Genomic DNA, 18,370 nt, shown 5'->3' on the forward strand with positions numbered 1-18,370 from the left:
TGGTGTGTTGTTGGTCTTTGACTGTGGGTGGCATGGTGTGTTGCAGATGCTGGCAGAGTGCCTGTTGGAGTGTCACAAGAGCAGTGTGGCGGCAGGTAAACCCCTGGCGCTCAAAGTGTTTGTGTCAGGTCGCAATCGCTTGGAGAACGAAGGTGCCACTGCTTTGGCTGCTGCCTTCAAGGTACGGCCTCAACAGCTCTTTCTCCCTTTCACTGCTTTTTACCTTGATTTTGTATCATGGCTAGATGCAGTTCTTTATGCTGTCAACAGCAGCTGTTTTAAACTTTTTCAATGGTGGTAATATTATTGAATATCCCTACAGAAGATAGATCACTGCTAAGACTAAAAGTTCCTTCTAATGAAGATTTGTTCCTGTTACTTCTTTGATTTGCCAGTTGTACATAATTTAAACTGACCTTTGAACTAGGCATTAGTAAGACCTTAATTTTTTGATAGTTTGATTCATAGAAAGAATTCTTGGTATCTCAAACAGTTGGATTCACAGAAAGAATTCTTGGTATCTCAAACAGTTGGATTCACAGAAAGAATTCTTGGTATCTCAAACAGTTGGATTCACAGAAAGAATTCTTGGTATCTCAAATAGTTTGATTCACAGAAAGAATTGTTTGGTATCTCATGTGTTGACAGGGTTGTTGTGTGTTTCACGTCAGGCTATAGGCACGTTAGAGGAGCTGGCCATGCCACAGAACGGCATCAACTTGCCGGGCATCACGGCCCTGGTGGAAGCCATCGCTGCCAACCCAAGGCTGCGCGTCCTCAACCTTAACGACAACACCTTCACCGAGGCTGGCGGCCGCGAAATGTCAAAGGTCAGTAGGCAAGTGTGTGTGTATAAGAAATGAACTATAAAACGGAAGTGTGAATTTTTTATTTTTTCCCTTTGATTTCTGTCTTTTTGTTTCTAAAGACAAAGCAGTACAGAGAGGCATGAATATGACTTATGCGTATCTGTAAGTATGTTTTAAAATATACAGTGGTAAAGAGCAACATGACATTGTCTTGCTTGATGTTCACAAAAGACAGAGCAGTACAGAGCGACATGACATTGTCTTGCTTGATGTTCACAAAAGACAGAGCAGTACAGAGCAACATGACATTGGCTTGCTTGATGTTCACAAAAGACAGAGCAGTACAGAGCGACATGACATTGTCTTGATGTTCACAAAAGACAGAGCAGTACAGAGCGACATGACATTGGCTTGCTTGATGTTCACAAAAGACAGAGCAGTACAGAGCGACATGACATTGTCTTGCTTGATGTTCACAAAAGACAGAGCCGTACAGAGCAACATGACATTGGCTTGCTTGATGTTCACAAAAGACAGAGCAGTACAGAGCGACATGACATTGTCTTGATGTTCACAAAAGACAGAGCAGTACAGAGCGACATGACATTGTCTTGCTTGATGTTCATAAAAGACAGCAGTACAGAGCGACATGACATTGTCTTGATGTTCGCAAAAGACAGAGCAGTACAGAGCAACATGGCATTGGCTTGCTTGATGTTGACAAAAGACAGAGCAGTACAGAGCGACATGACATTGTCTTGATGTTCACAAAAGACAGAGCGACATGACATTGTCTTGCTTGATGTTCACAAAAGACAGAGCAGTACAGAGCGACATGACATTGTCTTGCTTGATGTTCACAAAAGACAGAGCAGTAAAGAGAGGCTTGTTCCAAAAGACCGAGCGATACGGAGAGGCATGTAGGTGTTGGTGTTTTACATTTTATAGCGTTACCTTGCAGGTATTGCCCAAGCTTCAGGAGCTGGAGGTGATCAACTTCGGGGATTGCCTGATCCGTACCGGTGGTGCCAAGGCCCTTGCTGTCGCCCTCAAAGCTGGACAGAAAAAACTCAAGGTGAGAATACTTCACTGAAGGAAAGAATGTGCCAGTATTGTATGTTCTAGCCCCTTGACAACAGTAAAGTAAAAGATCTGTAATTTTTTCTGCTGTAACATTTCATAACAAGAACATGCATCTCTCTGAAAGCTGAAAAAGAAATCAAGGTGAGAACACTTCACTGAAAGAATACTAAATGTATCATTCTCATCATTTGATAAGAGTAAGGCTAAAGGTCTGCAATTTTTTCTTCAGTTTCGTGTCAAAGCAAGAAGATGCACATTAATGAAGCATGGTTATGGCTGTTCAAAATAATCTGAATGGAATACTCCACATGTAAGTCTTTCTCACATGTTTCCCATCCAGAATAAAATATTCTTTAACTGGTTTGTGTGTGTTGCGTATGTTTCAGGAGCTAATACTGAGTGGCAATGAGATCCAGCAGGCAGGGGCTATCGCTGTGACAGAGTGCATTGCCAACAAAGAGAACCTCACAGTGCTAGACTTGAACGGTTGGTTGCACTTTGACTTTGAAGAGAGAGAGAGAGAGAGATATCTGTAGTGAAGAGAGAAAGAGAGCTCTGTGTAAAAAAGAGAACCTCACAGTGTTTGACTTGAACGGTTGGTTGCACTTTGACTTTGAAGAGAGGGAAATATCTGTAGTGAAGAGAGAGACACCTGTAGTGAAGAAAGAAATGAACCCCACGGTGCTAGACTTGAACGGTTGAATGCACTTTGAGTTTGAAGAGAGGGAAATATCTGTAGTGAAGAGAGAGACACCTGTAGTGAAGAAAGAAATGAACCCCACAGTGCTAGACTTGAACGGTTGAATGCACTTTGAGTTTGGAGAGATATCTGTAGTGAAGAGAGAAAGAGCTGTGTGTAAAGAAGAGAACCTCACAGTGTTTGACTTGAGCGGTTGGTTGGACTTTGAAGACGGAGACATCCCTGTAGTGAAGAAAGAAACTGTGGATTAACAGGAAGGTGTTTTACTTGATGATTTGATGTTGCTGTGTTTAAATGACATAACACAGCGTTGCTATGTGTGTTTTACATGGTAGTTTTGCTATGTCTGTTACAGCCAACCAGCTAGGAGAGGGGGGTGTAGAGCTGGTACAGGACTCTATGGAGGCGGTGGGAAAGCTGGAGCTGCTGGCTTCACTCAGGTACAAAGCTCTGCCGCTCACTCTCTGTCTCACTCAGGTGCACTGACTGCTGCAACTACTGACCTCTGTGTGTACACAAACAGTGGGAGTTGCAGCGTTGTTCTGCTTGGGCTCAGTTCACTTTGCTCTGGCTGTCTTTCATGTGATGATTTTTGTGTGTGGATGTTTGTTTTCTAATTCCTCAACTGACTGTGTTGTTCCCAGACTCAGGGGACAATAGTTTAGTAAGACCTGGATTGAAAATATCTATAGGTTTGAATGCCCTCGCTACAGAAACATTGTTCTGTCAACACTATTGGACGGTCAACCGGCCATGGGTCAGAACTCATAAAAAAAACCTGAGTCAATGACTGAGGACCCTTGCCTGAGAACAACACTGGTTTACATATGTATGGTCTCTTTTGTGTATTTGTTTTTTTATTGTTGCCTGTTGAGTGATAGTTGATTTGTGTTTCAGTGACGACGAAGGGTCCGATGATGATGAAGAAGATGATGTGGAGGAGGGGGAGGTGGAGGATGACGAGGTGAGTGGAACATGAGGCCACAGGGCCTGTAGCTAGTTTACCGTAACAAGTACAGCCAAACCTGCCCTTGCAATCACCTGTCCAAAGCGACCGTCTGCACAAAACGACCACTCCACAGGATCCCAGACAAGATTTTCTTCGGTATTATTCACCTATCCATAGTGACCTCCTGTCTAAAACGACCATGTTTGGTCTGTCCCTTGGGTGGTGACCGATGGGGTTGTAGACAGGTTGACTTGACAATGGTGCATACCAACACAGATCTGTCAAGGCTTTTACTGGGGACAAGAGCATCCTTCCACTTGGGCACATACCAAAAATTAACGGTGTGGCTGCTTTTTGTGCAGGATGGGAATTTTTGTATAAATGTATTTCACAGTTTGACATAGGTGTTAAGAGATAAATTCCACTGTGCACAGAAAGCCAGGCTGTAAATGTTTGGTATGTGTTGAAGCAGAGAGATGCTCTTATCCACCCCCTGCGGGTTAGGGGGAAGAATTTACCCGATGCTCCCCAGCATGTCGTAAGAGGCGACTAACGGATTCTGTTTCTCCTTTTACCCTTGTTAAGTGTTTCTTGTATAGAATATAGTCCATTTTTGAGTCACTTGAGAAAAAGTGACTCTATGTAATCGGTCAGTGTTAGTCTGTCCGGCCGGCCGTCCGGCCAGCCGGCCGTCTGGCCGGCCGGCCGTAGACACCACCTTAACGTTGGACTTTTCTCGGAAACTATCAAAGCGATCGGGCTCATATTTTGTTTAGTCGTGACCTCCAATGACCTCTACACTTTAACGATGGTTTCATTGACCTTTGACCTTTTTCAAGGTCACAGGTCAGCGTCAAAGGAAAAATTAGACATTTTATATCTTTGACAAAGTTCATCGGATGTGATTGAAACTTTGTAGGATTATTCTTTACATCAAAGTATTTACATCTGTAGCCTTTTACAAACGTTATCAGAAAAACAAGGGAGATAACTAGCCTTTTCTGTTCGGCAACACACAACTTAACGTTGGGCTTTTCTCGGAAACTATAAAAGTGACCGGGCTCAAATTTTATGTGAACGTGACTCATTGTGTTGTGAATAGCAATTTCTTCCTGTCCATCTGATGCCTCATATAATATTCAGAACTGCGAAAGTGACTCGATCGAGCGTTTGCTCTTCTTGTTGTAAAGATTTTAGTCAAGCAGTAATTGTAAGAAATGTTAAGTCCTTTGTACTTGAAACTTGCATTCTCCCAGTAAGGTAATATATTGTACTACGTTGCAAGCCCCTGGAGCAATTTTTTGAGTAGTGCTTTTGTGAACAAGAAACAATTGACAAGTGGCTCTATCCCATCTCCCCCCTTTCCCCTTCGCGATATAACCTTGAATGGTTGAAAACGACGTTAAACACCAAATAAAGAAAGAATGCTCTCATCCCAGGTAAAAGCCTAGATGGATGGTGACCTACAAGGTGGTTTACAAGGAGGGAAGGTACTTTTCAGTGCAGGACAGTTGACGTTGCTCTCATTCTGTCAAAATCTAATTACAAACATCGTGGACACATCTGGTGGGTCCAGAGCGAAGGTGGTGGTAGGGTTGTCAGGAAAAAGGGTCACTCGACCACCAGAGGTCCACAGTCAGGAAAGATGTGGCGTGGAAAGGGTGGGAGAGCCCCTGCAAATTTACTGTTCTACCGAAAACTTTTGTCTCAGAGTATTTAGCGTTTCAAGTTGATCAGCGTTGTTGGAGCTCTTTGTGTGTGCGTGTGTAAGACTAGGAGAGAATAGATGAACATGGAAACGAAATACTTTGTCACTGTCATGACAGTCTTTTAACTGGTAACACCAGAGCTTGTGTAGAATACTGGTGTCAAGACACAAGAAGAAGAAAGTTGTTGTGTATGTTTGCCAGGACCAGCCGGAAGAGGATGAGGAAGGAGATGTCAGTGCAGACCCACACCTACAGGTGTCCGGCACCGCCATCACGCCATCCAAACAGGTCAGTGCATCACAAGTGTGTCTGTGTGTGTCTAAAACCTGGTATTGATTGGGTGAAGTTCACTTGGCGAAATCTTTTTCACGAAGCTTGTTGCAAGAAGCTTTGGCGGTGAATTTTCTGTAAAAAGTCAACTTAGGGCTTAAATAGGGGGGGGGGGGGGGGGGTGGGGGGGTGGTTGTCGTTTGTGGTAGGAGATCAACACAAACCAATACCTGCAGTTGTCCTACACTGCAATCACTCCATCCAGACATGTCAGTGCTCCATCCAGTGTGTGTGTGAGGGGGGAGAGGGGCAGGGTCATTGAGGGCAGGAGGTCAACACAAACCCACACCTACTGTTGTCCTGCCTGCAATCACTCCATCAAGACATGTCAGTGCTCCATCCAGTGTGTGTGTGAGGGGGAGAGGGGCAGGGTCATTGAGGGCAGGAGGTCAACACAAACCCACACCTACTGTTGTCCTGCCTGCAATCACTCCATCCAGACATGTCAGTGCTCCATCCAGTGTGTGTGTGAGGGGGAGAGGGGCAGGGTCATTGAGGGCAGGAGGTCAACACAAACCCACACCTACTGTTGTCCTGCCTGCAATCACTCCATCAAGACATGTCAGTGCTCCATCCAGTGTGTGTGTGAGGGGGAGAGGGGCAGGGTCATTGAGGGCAGGAGGTCAACACAAACCCACACCTACTGTTGTCCTGCCTGCAATCACTCCATCCAGACATGTCAGTGCTTTGTCCCCTACACCAGAACTTGTGTCTGTGTGATTTTCATGAGGGTAACCTCACAGGACTATATAAAAGTGAGTGCACAGTGAAAAAGTAGGAGTTGATGCAAGCACGCAGGTCAGGGTTGGTGAAGCTGCACTGTACTGAATGTTGACAGCTTTCTGTCTGTAGGGCTGGCTTTCAGGCCACAGAGAGCAAATCTTCAAAGCGTTTGGTAAACTACTTTTTTTGTAGCACCTGGCACTTCCCTTCCCCCATCTTCCCGTCCACCTCCGAAAAAAAAATTGGAAGAAAAAAGGACTTGCTCCTCGTGTGATCTTTTTGAGCAAAAAAAACCCCCAATAACCCACATCTTGTAAAAAATAAATGTTCATGGATAAAGAGTTGGTAAATCTGATTGGCTGAAATAAAAAGAGAGTATCTTTGATTGGCTGTTTCAGGGCTCCACCAAGCCTGACCTGTGCGATGAATTGGGCAAACTCACTCTCTCCTGATGTCTGCCCGCCTCTAGATCATTCTGACATCTTTTACATTTCTTATTGCACATGCCAAAACATGATATCCACTGGCCAATTTAGTCAAACTGTGAAAATACAATCAATGCACAAGATAGCCTTTGCTTGTTTGTATAGTAAATGCACGCAGCAATTATTTTAGTAGGGGCAGAGAACTTTGCCTGCTTTTAGCAGTCATGATTTGATGTGTCCACTTGTCCACAAAGGAGCAATGCATGATGTCTTTTTCCGTATATTGTGGCTGCCATTTTAACATCTTTTTACAATTGTCATGACACATGCAAGACGTCCACTTGCAATAAGAGACTGATCACACTCTGGAAACGCAAGGAAAGCACAGAACAATTGTTTTACGAAGGACAGATGCTTTGCTGTCTTTTAACTCTCATGGTTTGATGTTTCCATTGGATGCCCTCAGATGCCAACAAACTGTGTTACTGTTCACTGTACCAGCCAAGAGAGTAAATCAAGATTTGTGTTTGATTTCTCCTTCCACTTTGGCTGTTCAATGTTGCCACACATCTGTGTCGGGTGTACTGGCTAAGGCAGCAAAAGATTATCTGAGCTCGACAGTAATCATTGAACAGAAATGTTAAGCCTTCGTTGCGTCTGTAGCTATGCCTGGTCAGCGTGTCAGCAGCCTGTGTCAGATAGTGGTCCATGTACCCACCCAGTTCACACAGTTACAGAAGATGGTGTGTTGAATGATTTTGAAAAATTTGAAGAATTTTATAGCTTCTTTCAGAAAGTTAGACCTGAATTTTGAAGTGCTTTAGTGGTTTTAGGGGCTTGAGAATAACTGGATGTCGATATTCAGAGCTGCTGCTGAATAGTTACGCTTCCAAATTAGATATGCTTAAAGTTTAGCAGACTTTGGGTTTGTTAGGGAAAATATGCTTATTTGTAGTACTGGACAACAGGTCAGGTTACTGATCATATGTTCATATTTCTTCAAGGTTCCTCTTGTGTGCAACTTATCTTTATTGTTACTGTTATATGTGAATTTTAATGTTAGATATCCAAATTGGTTGTGATATTGATGGTGTGAGTGCTAGTGTCGCCATGAGGTGTGCTGGGGTGCAGTCCTGTTTCATTGTACTTTTTACCAGTCTCACTTTTGTCCTGTCCATATACCATTTTACATCAGTGTCACCAATCATAATGGGGGGGGGGGGGGGGGTGGCAGTTAGGTTTTATGGCCATTTTACCATTCCCTCTTTTGTCCTATCCAGAATATTCTCCGAATAAACTCAACATCATTGACACCATACCTTATCAGGCCTGGGAATGATACACCTTTCGTCGTAAATACGATGCAGTCCTTTTCTAAATGTGTAAGAAAAGAGCCTCCGTGTGCCCTTAAACCGTCGCGATATAACCTTGAACGGTTGAAAACGACGTTAAACACCAATTGAATTACATATTCTTACTCCAATTCTCATAAATGCATTGACTTCAATCTCACATGCTGGATGTCGAAAAACCACTCAAATTACCTGCCCTTAGAAGGGTGGTAACCAAGCAAAACGAAACGCCATAGCTGTTGCTATGGACTGACCTTGCTCAGTTACCCATAACACCCTGCGCACCACGTGAGCGCCAGCATCCGGAATAATCATTCTCGACTTTTGACAACACACGGTGGACGTGTCGAATTTTGTCACTCACTTTTGGCCTTCGCATGTCGGCTTGTCCGTGAGACTAGCTGTTTCTTGTGGGTCTACCTGTCCATCTACCTTTTGGTGAAGTCAATGCATTTATGAGAATTGGGTAAGTATATTAAATCAAATGAAAATTTACTTAAAAATTTTCCAATAAAGAAAGAAAGAAAGTGCCCTAAAAAATGCTTAACACAACATTTTCCCGTCAGTACGCCCAAACCACTTTTACTCATTCCCAGGCCTGCTTATGCTGGGAATGCAATCAGAATCCTATTTTACTGTTACAATGGCCAGACCATATAATACTGCTACTATCACTGTGTTTTGTGTTGGGAGGGAATCGTACTGTATTGCCACGTTATTCCAAACTGCTGTCGTCATCATGGAACACTTAGAATCACCATCGTGATGTCTTGTGTTTGGCTTACGGTCATGTTACGGTGTGTTATACTGTTCTCATGGCTGTCCTGGCCATGTCACACTCATGATGCTCAATGCGCCTTGAGTCGCCTGTTGGTGAGATATGTGCGTGTTACAAATATTCGTATTATTATTATATTGCACTGTGTTACTGTCGTCTCTAGTCCTGGTCATGCAGCGCTCAAATCACTCTTATGATGCTCAGTATGTGACCATATTGCAATGTGTTACCATCCTCACTAATCCTGGTCATGTAACACTCAAATCACTCTCGGTATAACCCCCCGCGGGTTAGGGGGAAGAATTTACCCGATGCTCCCCAGCATGTCGTAAGAGGCGACTAACGGATTCTGTTTCTCCTTTTACCCTTGTTAAGTGTTTCTTGTATATAATATAGTCAATGTTTGTAAAGATTTTAGTCAAGCAGTATGTAAGAAATGTTAAGTCCTTTGTACTGGAAACTTGCATTCTCCCAGTAAGGTAATATATTGTACTACGTTGCAAGCCCCTGGAGCAATTTTTTGATTAGTGCTTTTGTGAACAAGAAACAATTAACAAGTGGCTCTATCCCATCTCCCCCCCTTTCCCCATCGCGATATAACCTTCGTGGTTGAAAACGACGTTAAACAACAAATAAAGAAAGAAAGAACTCTCGGTATACAACCATATTGCGATGTGTTACTATCCTCACAAATGTAACTATCTTGGCCATGTAACTCTCAAACCACTCATGATGTTCAGTATGCGACAATATTGCAATTTTGGTCATGTGACACCCAAATCGTTCTCACAATGCTCAGTGTGCCGTCATATTTTCCTGGCAATGTAACGCTCAAAGCACTCTCTTGATGTTCAAAATGCGGTCATATTTCATTGTGTTATATATATGTACAATCCTCACTACTATCCGGGGCATGTATTTCCATGGGCAGCAAGAGCCATACTCATGGGTGTCATTTCAGGAAATGGGGTACTGAAGGCCCTTTGGCATAATGCATAATGTTAAACTTTTCCGTCCAGTTACACTGCTGTATGTTACTTGCACTCAGGTCTTCTGTGCATTCCTAACCACTGTCACCCGTGTGGTGATGTTATGGGCAGCTTGAGAAATTATATTTCCAGTTCCATACTGGGGGAGGGAGGGGGGGGGGTGGGGGGGGGGGGGGGTGGGTCGGTGCCAGAAAGCTCAACTTTGTATATCCTGCACAATCTGGGGAGTTGAACAACTTGAAAAGTTGTCCACTGCTTGGGTGTAGCTTGTGGAATTGACAATACTTTACAGTTAAGATCTTTTTATGCATCTGTTAGTTTTCTACCTCTGGAGCTTTTAGAAGGATTTTTTCTTACTGAGCTTTTTTACCATTTTTTAATTAACCATATCCCATTTAGTTGTGTCTAGATTACTGTTATGGTCATGAAAACTGGTAGGAAGACATTGTGAGATGAAAGCTGTTGTTTAGAGGGATGCAGGCCATTCTTGCAAGTGTTGGGAGGCCATGTCATTTTGACTGATGTCTTGGAATAAAGCCTGCAATCTTTCACAAGATAATAGTTGATTTTGTGTGTGAACTTTGTGATAACTGTTCTGCCATGAGGTGTGACGTTCAAACACGTGCAACATATTAAAAATCATTCATACAGCATTCATACAGATACATGCCCCCATTGAGGTGCTACTGCCTGGCTAGAAACCAATGAATGGTTTGTGCTGATTGATCAAAAGTGACAGCATTTGGTTGTAGGGTTAGTTGGTGGTACATTGTACATGTACATGTATCACATCAGGAAATGTTACATCTTTTGGTACAAAGTATTGGGAATTTGGTTCCCTGTTGGGGTAAAAGTTCAACCTAACCACAGTATCGCCTGTAATGTCATGGAACATAATACATTGTACATTACCATAGAACATGGTACAAAACAGCATTGTTCCCAGCCTCGGAAGGTCGGTTGGACCTTGATTGAAAATATGTACGTGTATAGGTTTAAATGTTGTGGCTTTGTCCGATTGGTGTGAAAATTGATGGTCAAGAAGACCTTGTACATGTTGAAACAATGGGATGGCCAGGAGTAAGACCAATGCTTGAGATTAAAAAAAGAAAGCGTCAATGACTGAACACTGCCAGACACCTTGCAGTCAGGTAATGTAGGTACATGTACTCCCGACGTATAATACAGGCGTGGTGCAGAAGTTCCTCAGGCCAAATCAAGTGTACATTGTAATTGCCAAAACACAGCTACTGTTGGTGCTAATTGCATTATATGTTACAGGTGTCAGGCAAGGACTTCCTGGCTTTCCCCTCGCCTGGCAAACTGCAGCAGCTGGGACCCAACCGTGTGCAGTCCATGAAAGAGGCTTTAGGGGTATGTACACGCACACATGAGCGCACACACATTTTTGCATGCCCACATAAAGCTGCACATCTGAATGTTTAATAACATAACTACACTGAGAACGAGAAGAAGACTACACACTTGAATACACATGTGCATGCATGCACAATCGTACAAACGCACACACATTAATAATTATCCATTAGATTAAACTTGTAAAAGTTGATTGTGGACTTAATAGATTAGCAAGACGGGCGAAATGGCCCAGTGGATAAGATGCCGGGCTCTCAAGCGGAAGGGCGTGGGTTCGAATCCCAGCCGCGCCTGGTGGGTTAAGGGTGGAGTTTTTTAGTTTTACAGTTACCTGAAATTGTGTCTTTTTGTTTTTGCAGCCGGAAGTCAGTGACCCAGAGAAAGTGATCGAGACAGTGATGCGGGTATGTTTACATCCAGTTTTCATTTGTAAGACATTCAGCTTGTGCAATTTTAAAAGATAACAAGTATCTCAGGGGGGGAAAAAAAAAACACTTGATGACTTGTGGGGAAAGAACCTAATTGGGAAAGAATAGAAAATGTCAAGGGTTAATGCATTCGAGCCCAGTGCCTTGCTTTAGCAATACCATCCAACACTTTCAGGCAAAAGCTTGTTGTTGATCCTTAAAATGTATTATGTTGAATTATCTATGAATTGTTGAATAAACACTGTTTAACCTTTGCCGTGCTTCCTGGGTTCACCTGTACCCAGAGACACACTAAAATCATTGTAACTCTGGAACCATTAAAGGTATCGTTTTGAAATTTTAAGTATCTCTCACACACCTAATTTGCTCTCTGTCTGCAAATTTTTAGTGTATACATGACAAAACATCAGAATTAATTGATTATGATAATTTACATAAACACTACCGATGGCGCGGGTTCACACATACCCATACTTTTAAAGAGTAGTAGTGATTGTAACTATCCCTCTGCCGACGGCGCGGGTTCTGCTACACCCATAATTACCAAAGCGGCGGAACAGTGTCTGTCTGCCTGTTTGTCTCCAAGAGACTGTCTGTCTCTCTGTTTGTCTGTCCGTATCTCTCTGTCTGTATGTCTGTTGTCAGTTGCTCTGTCTGTCTGTCTGTCTGTCTATCCGTCTATCTGACTGTCTGTCTATCTGACTGTCTGTCTCTGTCTGTCTCTCTCTCTGTCTGTCTCTCTCTCTGTCTCTCTCTCTCTGTCTCTGTCTCTGTCTCTCTCTCTTAGTCTCTCTCTCTGTCTCTCTCTCTTAGTCTCTCTCTCTGTCTCTGTCTCTTAGTCTCTCTCTCTGTCTCTCTTTCTTAGTCTCTCTCTCTCTCTTTCTTAGTCTCTCTCTCTCTCTCTTAGTCTCTCTCTCTCTTTCTTAGTCTCTCGCTCTCTCTCTTTCTTAGTCTCTCTCTCTCTTTCTTAGTCTCTCTCTCTCTCTTTCTTAGTCTCTCTCTCTCTCTCTCTCTCTCTTAGTCTCTCTCTCTCTCTTTCTTAGTCTCTCTCTCTCTCTTAGTCTCTCTCTCTTTCTTAGTCTCTCTTTCTCTCTCTTTCTTAGTCTCTCTCTCTCTCTAACTCTTTCTTAGTCTCTCTCTCTTTCTTAGTCTCTCTCTCTCTCTCTTTCTTAGTCTCTCTCTCTTTCTTAGTCTCTCTCTCTCTCTTTCTTGGTCTCTCTCTCTCTCTTTCTTAGTCTCTCTCTCTCTCTTTCTTAGTCTCTCTCTCTTTTTTAGTCTCTCTCTCTTTCTTAGTCTCTCTCTCTCTCTTTCTTAGTCTCTCTCTCTCTCTCTTTCTTAGTCTCTCTCTCTCTTTCTTAGTCTCTCTCTCTCTCTTAGTCTCTCTCTCTCTTTCTTAGTCTCTCTCTCTCTCTCTTAGTCTTTCTCTCTCTTAGTCTCTCTCTCTCTCTTTCTTAGTCTCTCTCTCTCTTTTTTAGTCTCTCTCTCTCTTTCTTAGTCTCTCTCTCTCTCTCTCTCTCTTTCTTAGTCTCTCTCTCTCTCTTTCTTAGTCTCTCTCTCTCTCTCTTTCTTAGTCTCTCTCTCTCTTTCTTAGTCTCTCTCTCTCTCTTTCTTAGTCTCTCTCTCTCTTTCTTTGTCTCTCTCTCTCTCTCTTTCTTAGTCTCTCTCTCTTTCTTAGTCTCTCTCTCTCTCTCTCTTTCTTAGTCTCTCTCTCCCTCTTTCTTAGTCTCTCTCTCTCTTTCTTAGTCTCTCTCTCTCTCTCTTTCTTGGTCTCTCTCTCTCTCTTTATTTGTCTCTCTCTCTCTCTTTATTTGTCTCTCTCTCTCTATCTTTCTTAGTCTCTCTCTCTCTCTCTTTCTTAGTATCTCTCTCTCTCTTTCTTAGTCTCTCTCTCTCTCTTTCTTAGTCTCTCTCTCTTTCTTAGTCTCTCTCTCTCTCTTTCTTAGTCTCCCTCTCTCTCTTTCTTAGTCTCTCTCTCTCTCTCTTTCTTAGTCTCTCACTCTTTCTTAGACTCTCTCTCTCTTTCTTAGTCTCTCTCTCTCTTTCTTAGTCTCTCTCAGTCTCTCTCTTTCTTAGTCTCTCTCTCTCTCTTTCTTAGTCTCTCTCTCTCTCTTTCTTAGTCTCTCTCTCTCTCTCTCTCTCTCTCTCTCTCTCTCTCTCTCTCTCTCTCTCTCTCTTTCTTAGTCTCTCAGTCTCTCTCAGTCTCTCCCTCCCCCTCTCCCTCCCCCTTTCCCTCTCCCTCCCCCTCTCCCTCCCCTGCAAGAGGTCGGTGAAGGGAGAAACTCGATGCAACCACTGAAGTAGCGCTGTGGGTTTCCCTGAACCCACCCCGTCGTTAGAGAAATAAACGGTAAAAACCCTCTTTCAAATGTATGGGTTCAGACAAACCCGCATCGTCGTTAGAGGAATAAACGGTAAAAACCCTCTTTCAAATGTATGGGTTCAGACAAACCCGCATCGTCGGGAGTGTGTAGTCAAAAGCGGCATCCGGCAAAGGTTAAACCAAAAGCTTGTTGTTTTCATTTATACTCAGGATGTCATTATATAGTGTAAAGTTTGTACCTGTTGTGTTGACCTAGTGTTGTGTGCAGGTATCACTGGTCGTGGACGAGAATGACGACAAGGGCCAGAAGTGTGCCTGTGATATTGCCGGTCAGTGTTCTCTTCTGTTTGCCTCAATTTTGTGTGGCGTTAGGGAAAACCAGGAAATGTCAGACTGTAACTGTCATGCCTTGCCTGCACCTAGTCTGTCACACACTTCACACTTTTCTGTGTACCTGCATTATGAAAAATCTAGAAAATCAGTCTACAACAGTCACATGTGCACTCCCTTTTTCACAGGCTAAACACTCTTGTCGGTTTACCTGCATTCTGTCTGGGAGGGGAAATGCTAGAAAACCACAGGCTGCATCACACACATCTGCACTCGCTCTTCCACACTCTCCTGTTTTCCTGCATTCATACAGTGGGTGGGGACAAGGGAGGGAACTACAGAACTGCAACATTGAACAGCCACACATGCACTCACTCTATCACACACTGGCTAATCAATATACCCAATAATAACACTGTAAGAGTATTGTGAGTGTGCACATGTTTATAAGAGAGAGAGAGAGTTGTGGTTGTGACAGGGCATGAGGTGTGGTGACTGATACAGACTGCCTATTGCAGGACGTGTTTCAACATATAGAGGGGGATATGTGTGTGTGTGGGTGGGTGTTACGTCTGTGACAGGGCATGAGGTGTGGTGACTGATACAGACTGCCTATTGCAGGACATGTCTCAACATGTTGAGGGGGATATATGTGTGTGTGTGGGTGGGTGTTACGTCTGTGACAGGGCATGAGGTGTGGTGACTGCTACAGACTGCCTATTGCAGGACATGTCTCAACATGTAGAGGGGGATATGTGTGTGTGTGGGTGGGTGTTACGTCTGTGACAGGGCATGAGGTGTGGTGACTGATACAGACTGCCTATTGCAGGACATGTCTCAACATGTAGAGGGGGATATGTGTGTGTGTGGGTGGGTGTTACGTCTGTGACAGGGCATGAGGTGTGGTGACTGCTACAGACTGCCTATTGCAGGACATGTCTCAACATGTAGAGGGGTATATGTGTGTGTGTGGGTGGGTGTTACGTCTGTGACAGGGCATGAGGTGTGGTGACTGCTACAGACTGCCTATTGCAGGACATGTCTCAACATGTTGAGGGGGATGTGTGTGTGTGGGTGGGTGTTACGTCTGTGACAGGGCATGAGGTGTGGTGACTGATACAGACTGCCTATTGCAGGACATGTCTCAACATGTAGAGGGGGATATGTGTGTGTGTGGGTGGGTGTTACGTCTGTGACAGGGCATGAGGTGTGGTGACTGCTACAGACTGCCTATTGCAGGACGTGTTTCAACATATAGAGGGGGAAATGTGTGTGTGTGGGTGGGTGTTACGTCTGTGACAGCACTTGAGATGTTGACTAATACCAAGCATTGTGTGTGACAGATGGTCTACTGCAGGACGTGTTTCAAGTAGTAGAAGGGGCTGATTCACAAGTTCCCAACGCTTTTCTTGTCTTCCTCGGCTTGCTGAAGGTATGTATCCTAAGTCTCCTCGCAGCTCTAAGGGGTTGCCTCTGTCTAAAGAAAACATGTGGCAATAACTTAATAGACATTTACAGTTTTCTTTCACAATAAGTTTAATCCTATTTCAGGATGACCAATACAGTTAACATTCTGTGATTGTGTGGGATTTCTATGGCGTAAATGTATTGTTTAAGGGATTTGCAGAATTGAAAAGCGAACAACTGACACATGATTCAACAGCATTGGAGATAAATACAAACAGAAAAATGTAGACATCAAAAAGGAAAGATTACACTTTTGACTTGTGCAAGTTCTGTTGATTTCTGAGAGTGAAGGATTGTTATGAGTGTGACTGTTGTGATGTGCAAGGACAAAAAGCACAAACTACCAAGCGACAGTTTGTTTGTTTGTTTGTTTGCTTAACGCCCAGCCGACCACGAAGGGCCATATCAGGGCGGTGCTGCTTTGACATATTACGTGCACCACACACAAGACAGAAGTCGCAGCACAGGCTTCATGTCTCACCCAGTCACATTATTCTGACACCGGACCAACCAGTCCTAGCACTAACCCCATAATGCCAGACGCCAGGCGGAGCAGCCACTAGATTGCCAATTTTAAAGTCTTAGGCATGACCCGGCCGGGGTTCAAACCCACGACCTCCCGATCACGGGGCGGACGCCTTACCACTAGGCCAACCGTGCCGGTCCCAAGCGACAGTCATATTCATGTAACCTTGTGTTGTTCATCACGACTGTTTTTTTGCAAAGACAGGACAAAATGTACAGATGATAAAACAACCATGTTACCATAAAACAGCCATATTATATGTACTGAATTATTATGACTAGTATTTGGGGCGGACAAAAAGTGCTCCCAGCAACATGTTCTTTTAACATCATTGTGTGTATTAAGAATGTGCAGTGTATTATATCTGTGGTGTATTATGACTGTGCAGTATCTTAGGAAAGTGTTGTGTTGTGCAGGGACAGCACAAAAAGTACAGATCATCCAACATGTTCTTTTGACATCATTGTGTGTAGAATGTGCAGTGTATTATATCTGTGTGGCGTGTTATGAGTATGACTGAAATGTGTTGTGTTTTGCGAAAGAGGACGCGCCACCTACATCCTGTAAGGGGGAAGCACTCGGACAGTGCTTGGGATCCACGGTGGCGCATGGTTATGGGAGATAATTGTACCCACTCAGCGTTTTGTCCAATTTTTTCGGCCTATAATAGATAATGTGCAAGAATAGTACTGTCTCGGTAAGTATCATATAGACAGTAGGCTTAAAAAGAAGCCTTACATTTGCAGGGAGAAGACAAAAAGTACCGAGCGCCCAGCAACATCAGCGGACCTCTGCTGATTCTGAACCATGTGGTTCAGCAGGCCTACTTCCCCCGCTCTGCACGCGACACTCTCAGCTTCTTCCTCAGCAAGTAGGTACCCCACTGTAGCGCCATCTCTTCTGGCTGTTATTTAGCTTCCGTATTGTTTTACCTTTACCTGCATGTTTGGTATTCCCCCTGAAATTATTGGACTGTGATAGACCTTAATGTAAATAGTTTCAAAGACGGAGACTACCCTGTAAACTGAGAAAGGAAACAAACTTGAATCGGTCCCGCATAGCAGAATAGGGTAAGGTAAAGGTAAAGGTATTCCCATAACCATCTGGTCGTAGGGGAGAGAGATGTTAGAGATCTCCACTTTTCTGGGGGCCAGCTTTTTATGAGGGCGGTGCCCATCTCCTCTCCCTCGCTGCCTTTGCCTTCCCCGGCCCTGAATAGGGTCAGGTACCCATTTCCAGCTGGGTGGACTGGAGAGCGCTCGGAAAAATCGGGTATTTGTATTTGTCCCCGAGTGGGGGACGAACCACGACCTCCAGCATGAGAGGCAAGCGCTCTAACCACTGCGCCACTCCGCTCCTGAGGGTAAAGGGACGTTAAAAACCAAGAATCAACCAATCCCCCTGAAATTCAGCGAGAGAAAACCCTGCCTGGGTAGACTGTTCACATGGGTGACAAACTGGTAACAAATGAAAATAGGATAAGGTAAATAAGTGTTTTAAACATAAACAAAATAAATTGAGTTATGCAGAAATGTGGTGAATAAATAAGCAACTTTGACTTTTGTTCAGCATGAAAGTTGCCTGTTCATTCAGTGTTTTTGTTTTTTATTGTCTTAAAGTTAAACGACTTGTTCCACATAGCTCTCCCTTTGGTCTTAGTTTAATCAGAGCGTGTACTTCCCGTTTAAATTGTATCTTGCCATTAGCATTCTGTCTCTCTTGATTAAATTACATATTATTACCCAACTCACATATAGCAATTAACTCTAGTTCAGTGCTGGTAACGCTGTACGCGTTCCCCTTGGTAACAAGGGAGACCACCCTAAAAAAGAGTGATCCATCCCATAATATCAGACCGATGTCCGGTCCAACATCCGTATGCGTGCGCATACGCCGCCATTTGTATCATTCTCTCTCAGCGGTTCAACTGGGAAGGACGCTTCTGATGTACGCTCCTGCTGTTTGCAGTTTTTCGCCTTAGTCCTTGGCTTTGGCATCTCCCCTTGGTCGTCGCCTATCTGTTCACCTTTACCTAGCTGTGTGGTGAGATCTTTCCGTTTTGTTATAACTTTAGC

At 43.8% G+C, this 18,370-nt stretch overlaps 1 protein-coding gene across 1 annotated transcript in view; it reads left to right on the forward strand.

Moving 5' to 3' along the window:
- Positions 1-18,370, forward strand: part of LOC138969390 (ran GTPase-activating protein 1-like) — a 37,107-nt gene that overhangs the window by 12,289 nt on the left and 6,448 nt on the right. The window contains exons 5-16 of the mRNA XM_070342179.1: positions 47-181; positions 672-830; positions 1,771-1,884; positions 2,279-2,378; positions 2,948-3,032; positions 3,490-3,556; positions 5,452-5,538; positions 11,129-11,221; positions 11,584-11,628; positions 14,241-14,301; positions 15,646-15,734; positions 17,042-17,166. Of these exons, the coding sequence (XP_070198280.1) occupies positions 47-181; positions 672-830; positions 1,771-1,884; positions 2,279-2,378; positions 2,948-3,032; positions 3,490-3,556; positions 5,452-5,538; positions 11,129-11,221; positions 11,584-11,628; positions 14,241-14,301; positions 15,646-15,734; positions 17,042-17,166 (1,160 nt within the window). The remainder of the gene's footprint in view (positions 1-46; positions 182-671; positions 831-1,770; positions 1,885-2,278; positions 2,379-2,947; positions 3,033-3,489; positions 3,557-5,451; positions 5,539-11,128; positions 11,222-11,583; positions 11,629-14,240; positions 14,302-15,645; positions 15,735-17,041; positions 17,167-18,370) is intronic.

This window comes from Littorina saxatilis, linkage group LG6, assembly GCF_037325665.1.
Source record: "Littorina saxatilis isolate snail1 linkage group LG6, US_GU_Lsax_2.0, whole genome shotgun sequence".
Lineage (NCBI taxonomy): Eukaryota > Metazoa > Mollusca > Gastropoda > Littorinimorpha > Littorinidae > Littorina > Littorina saxatilis.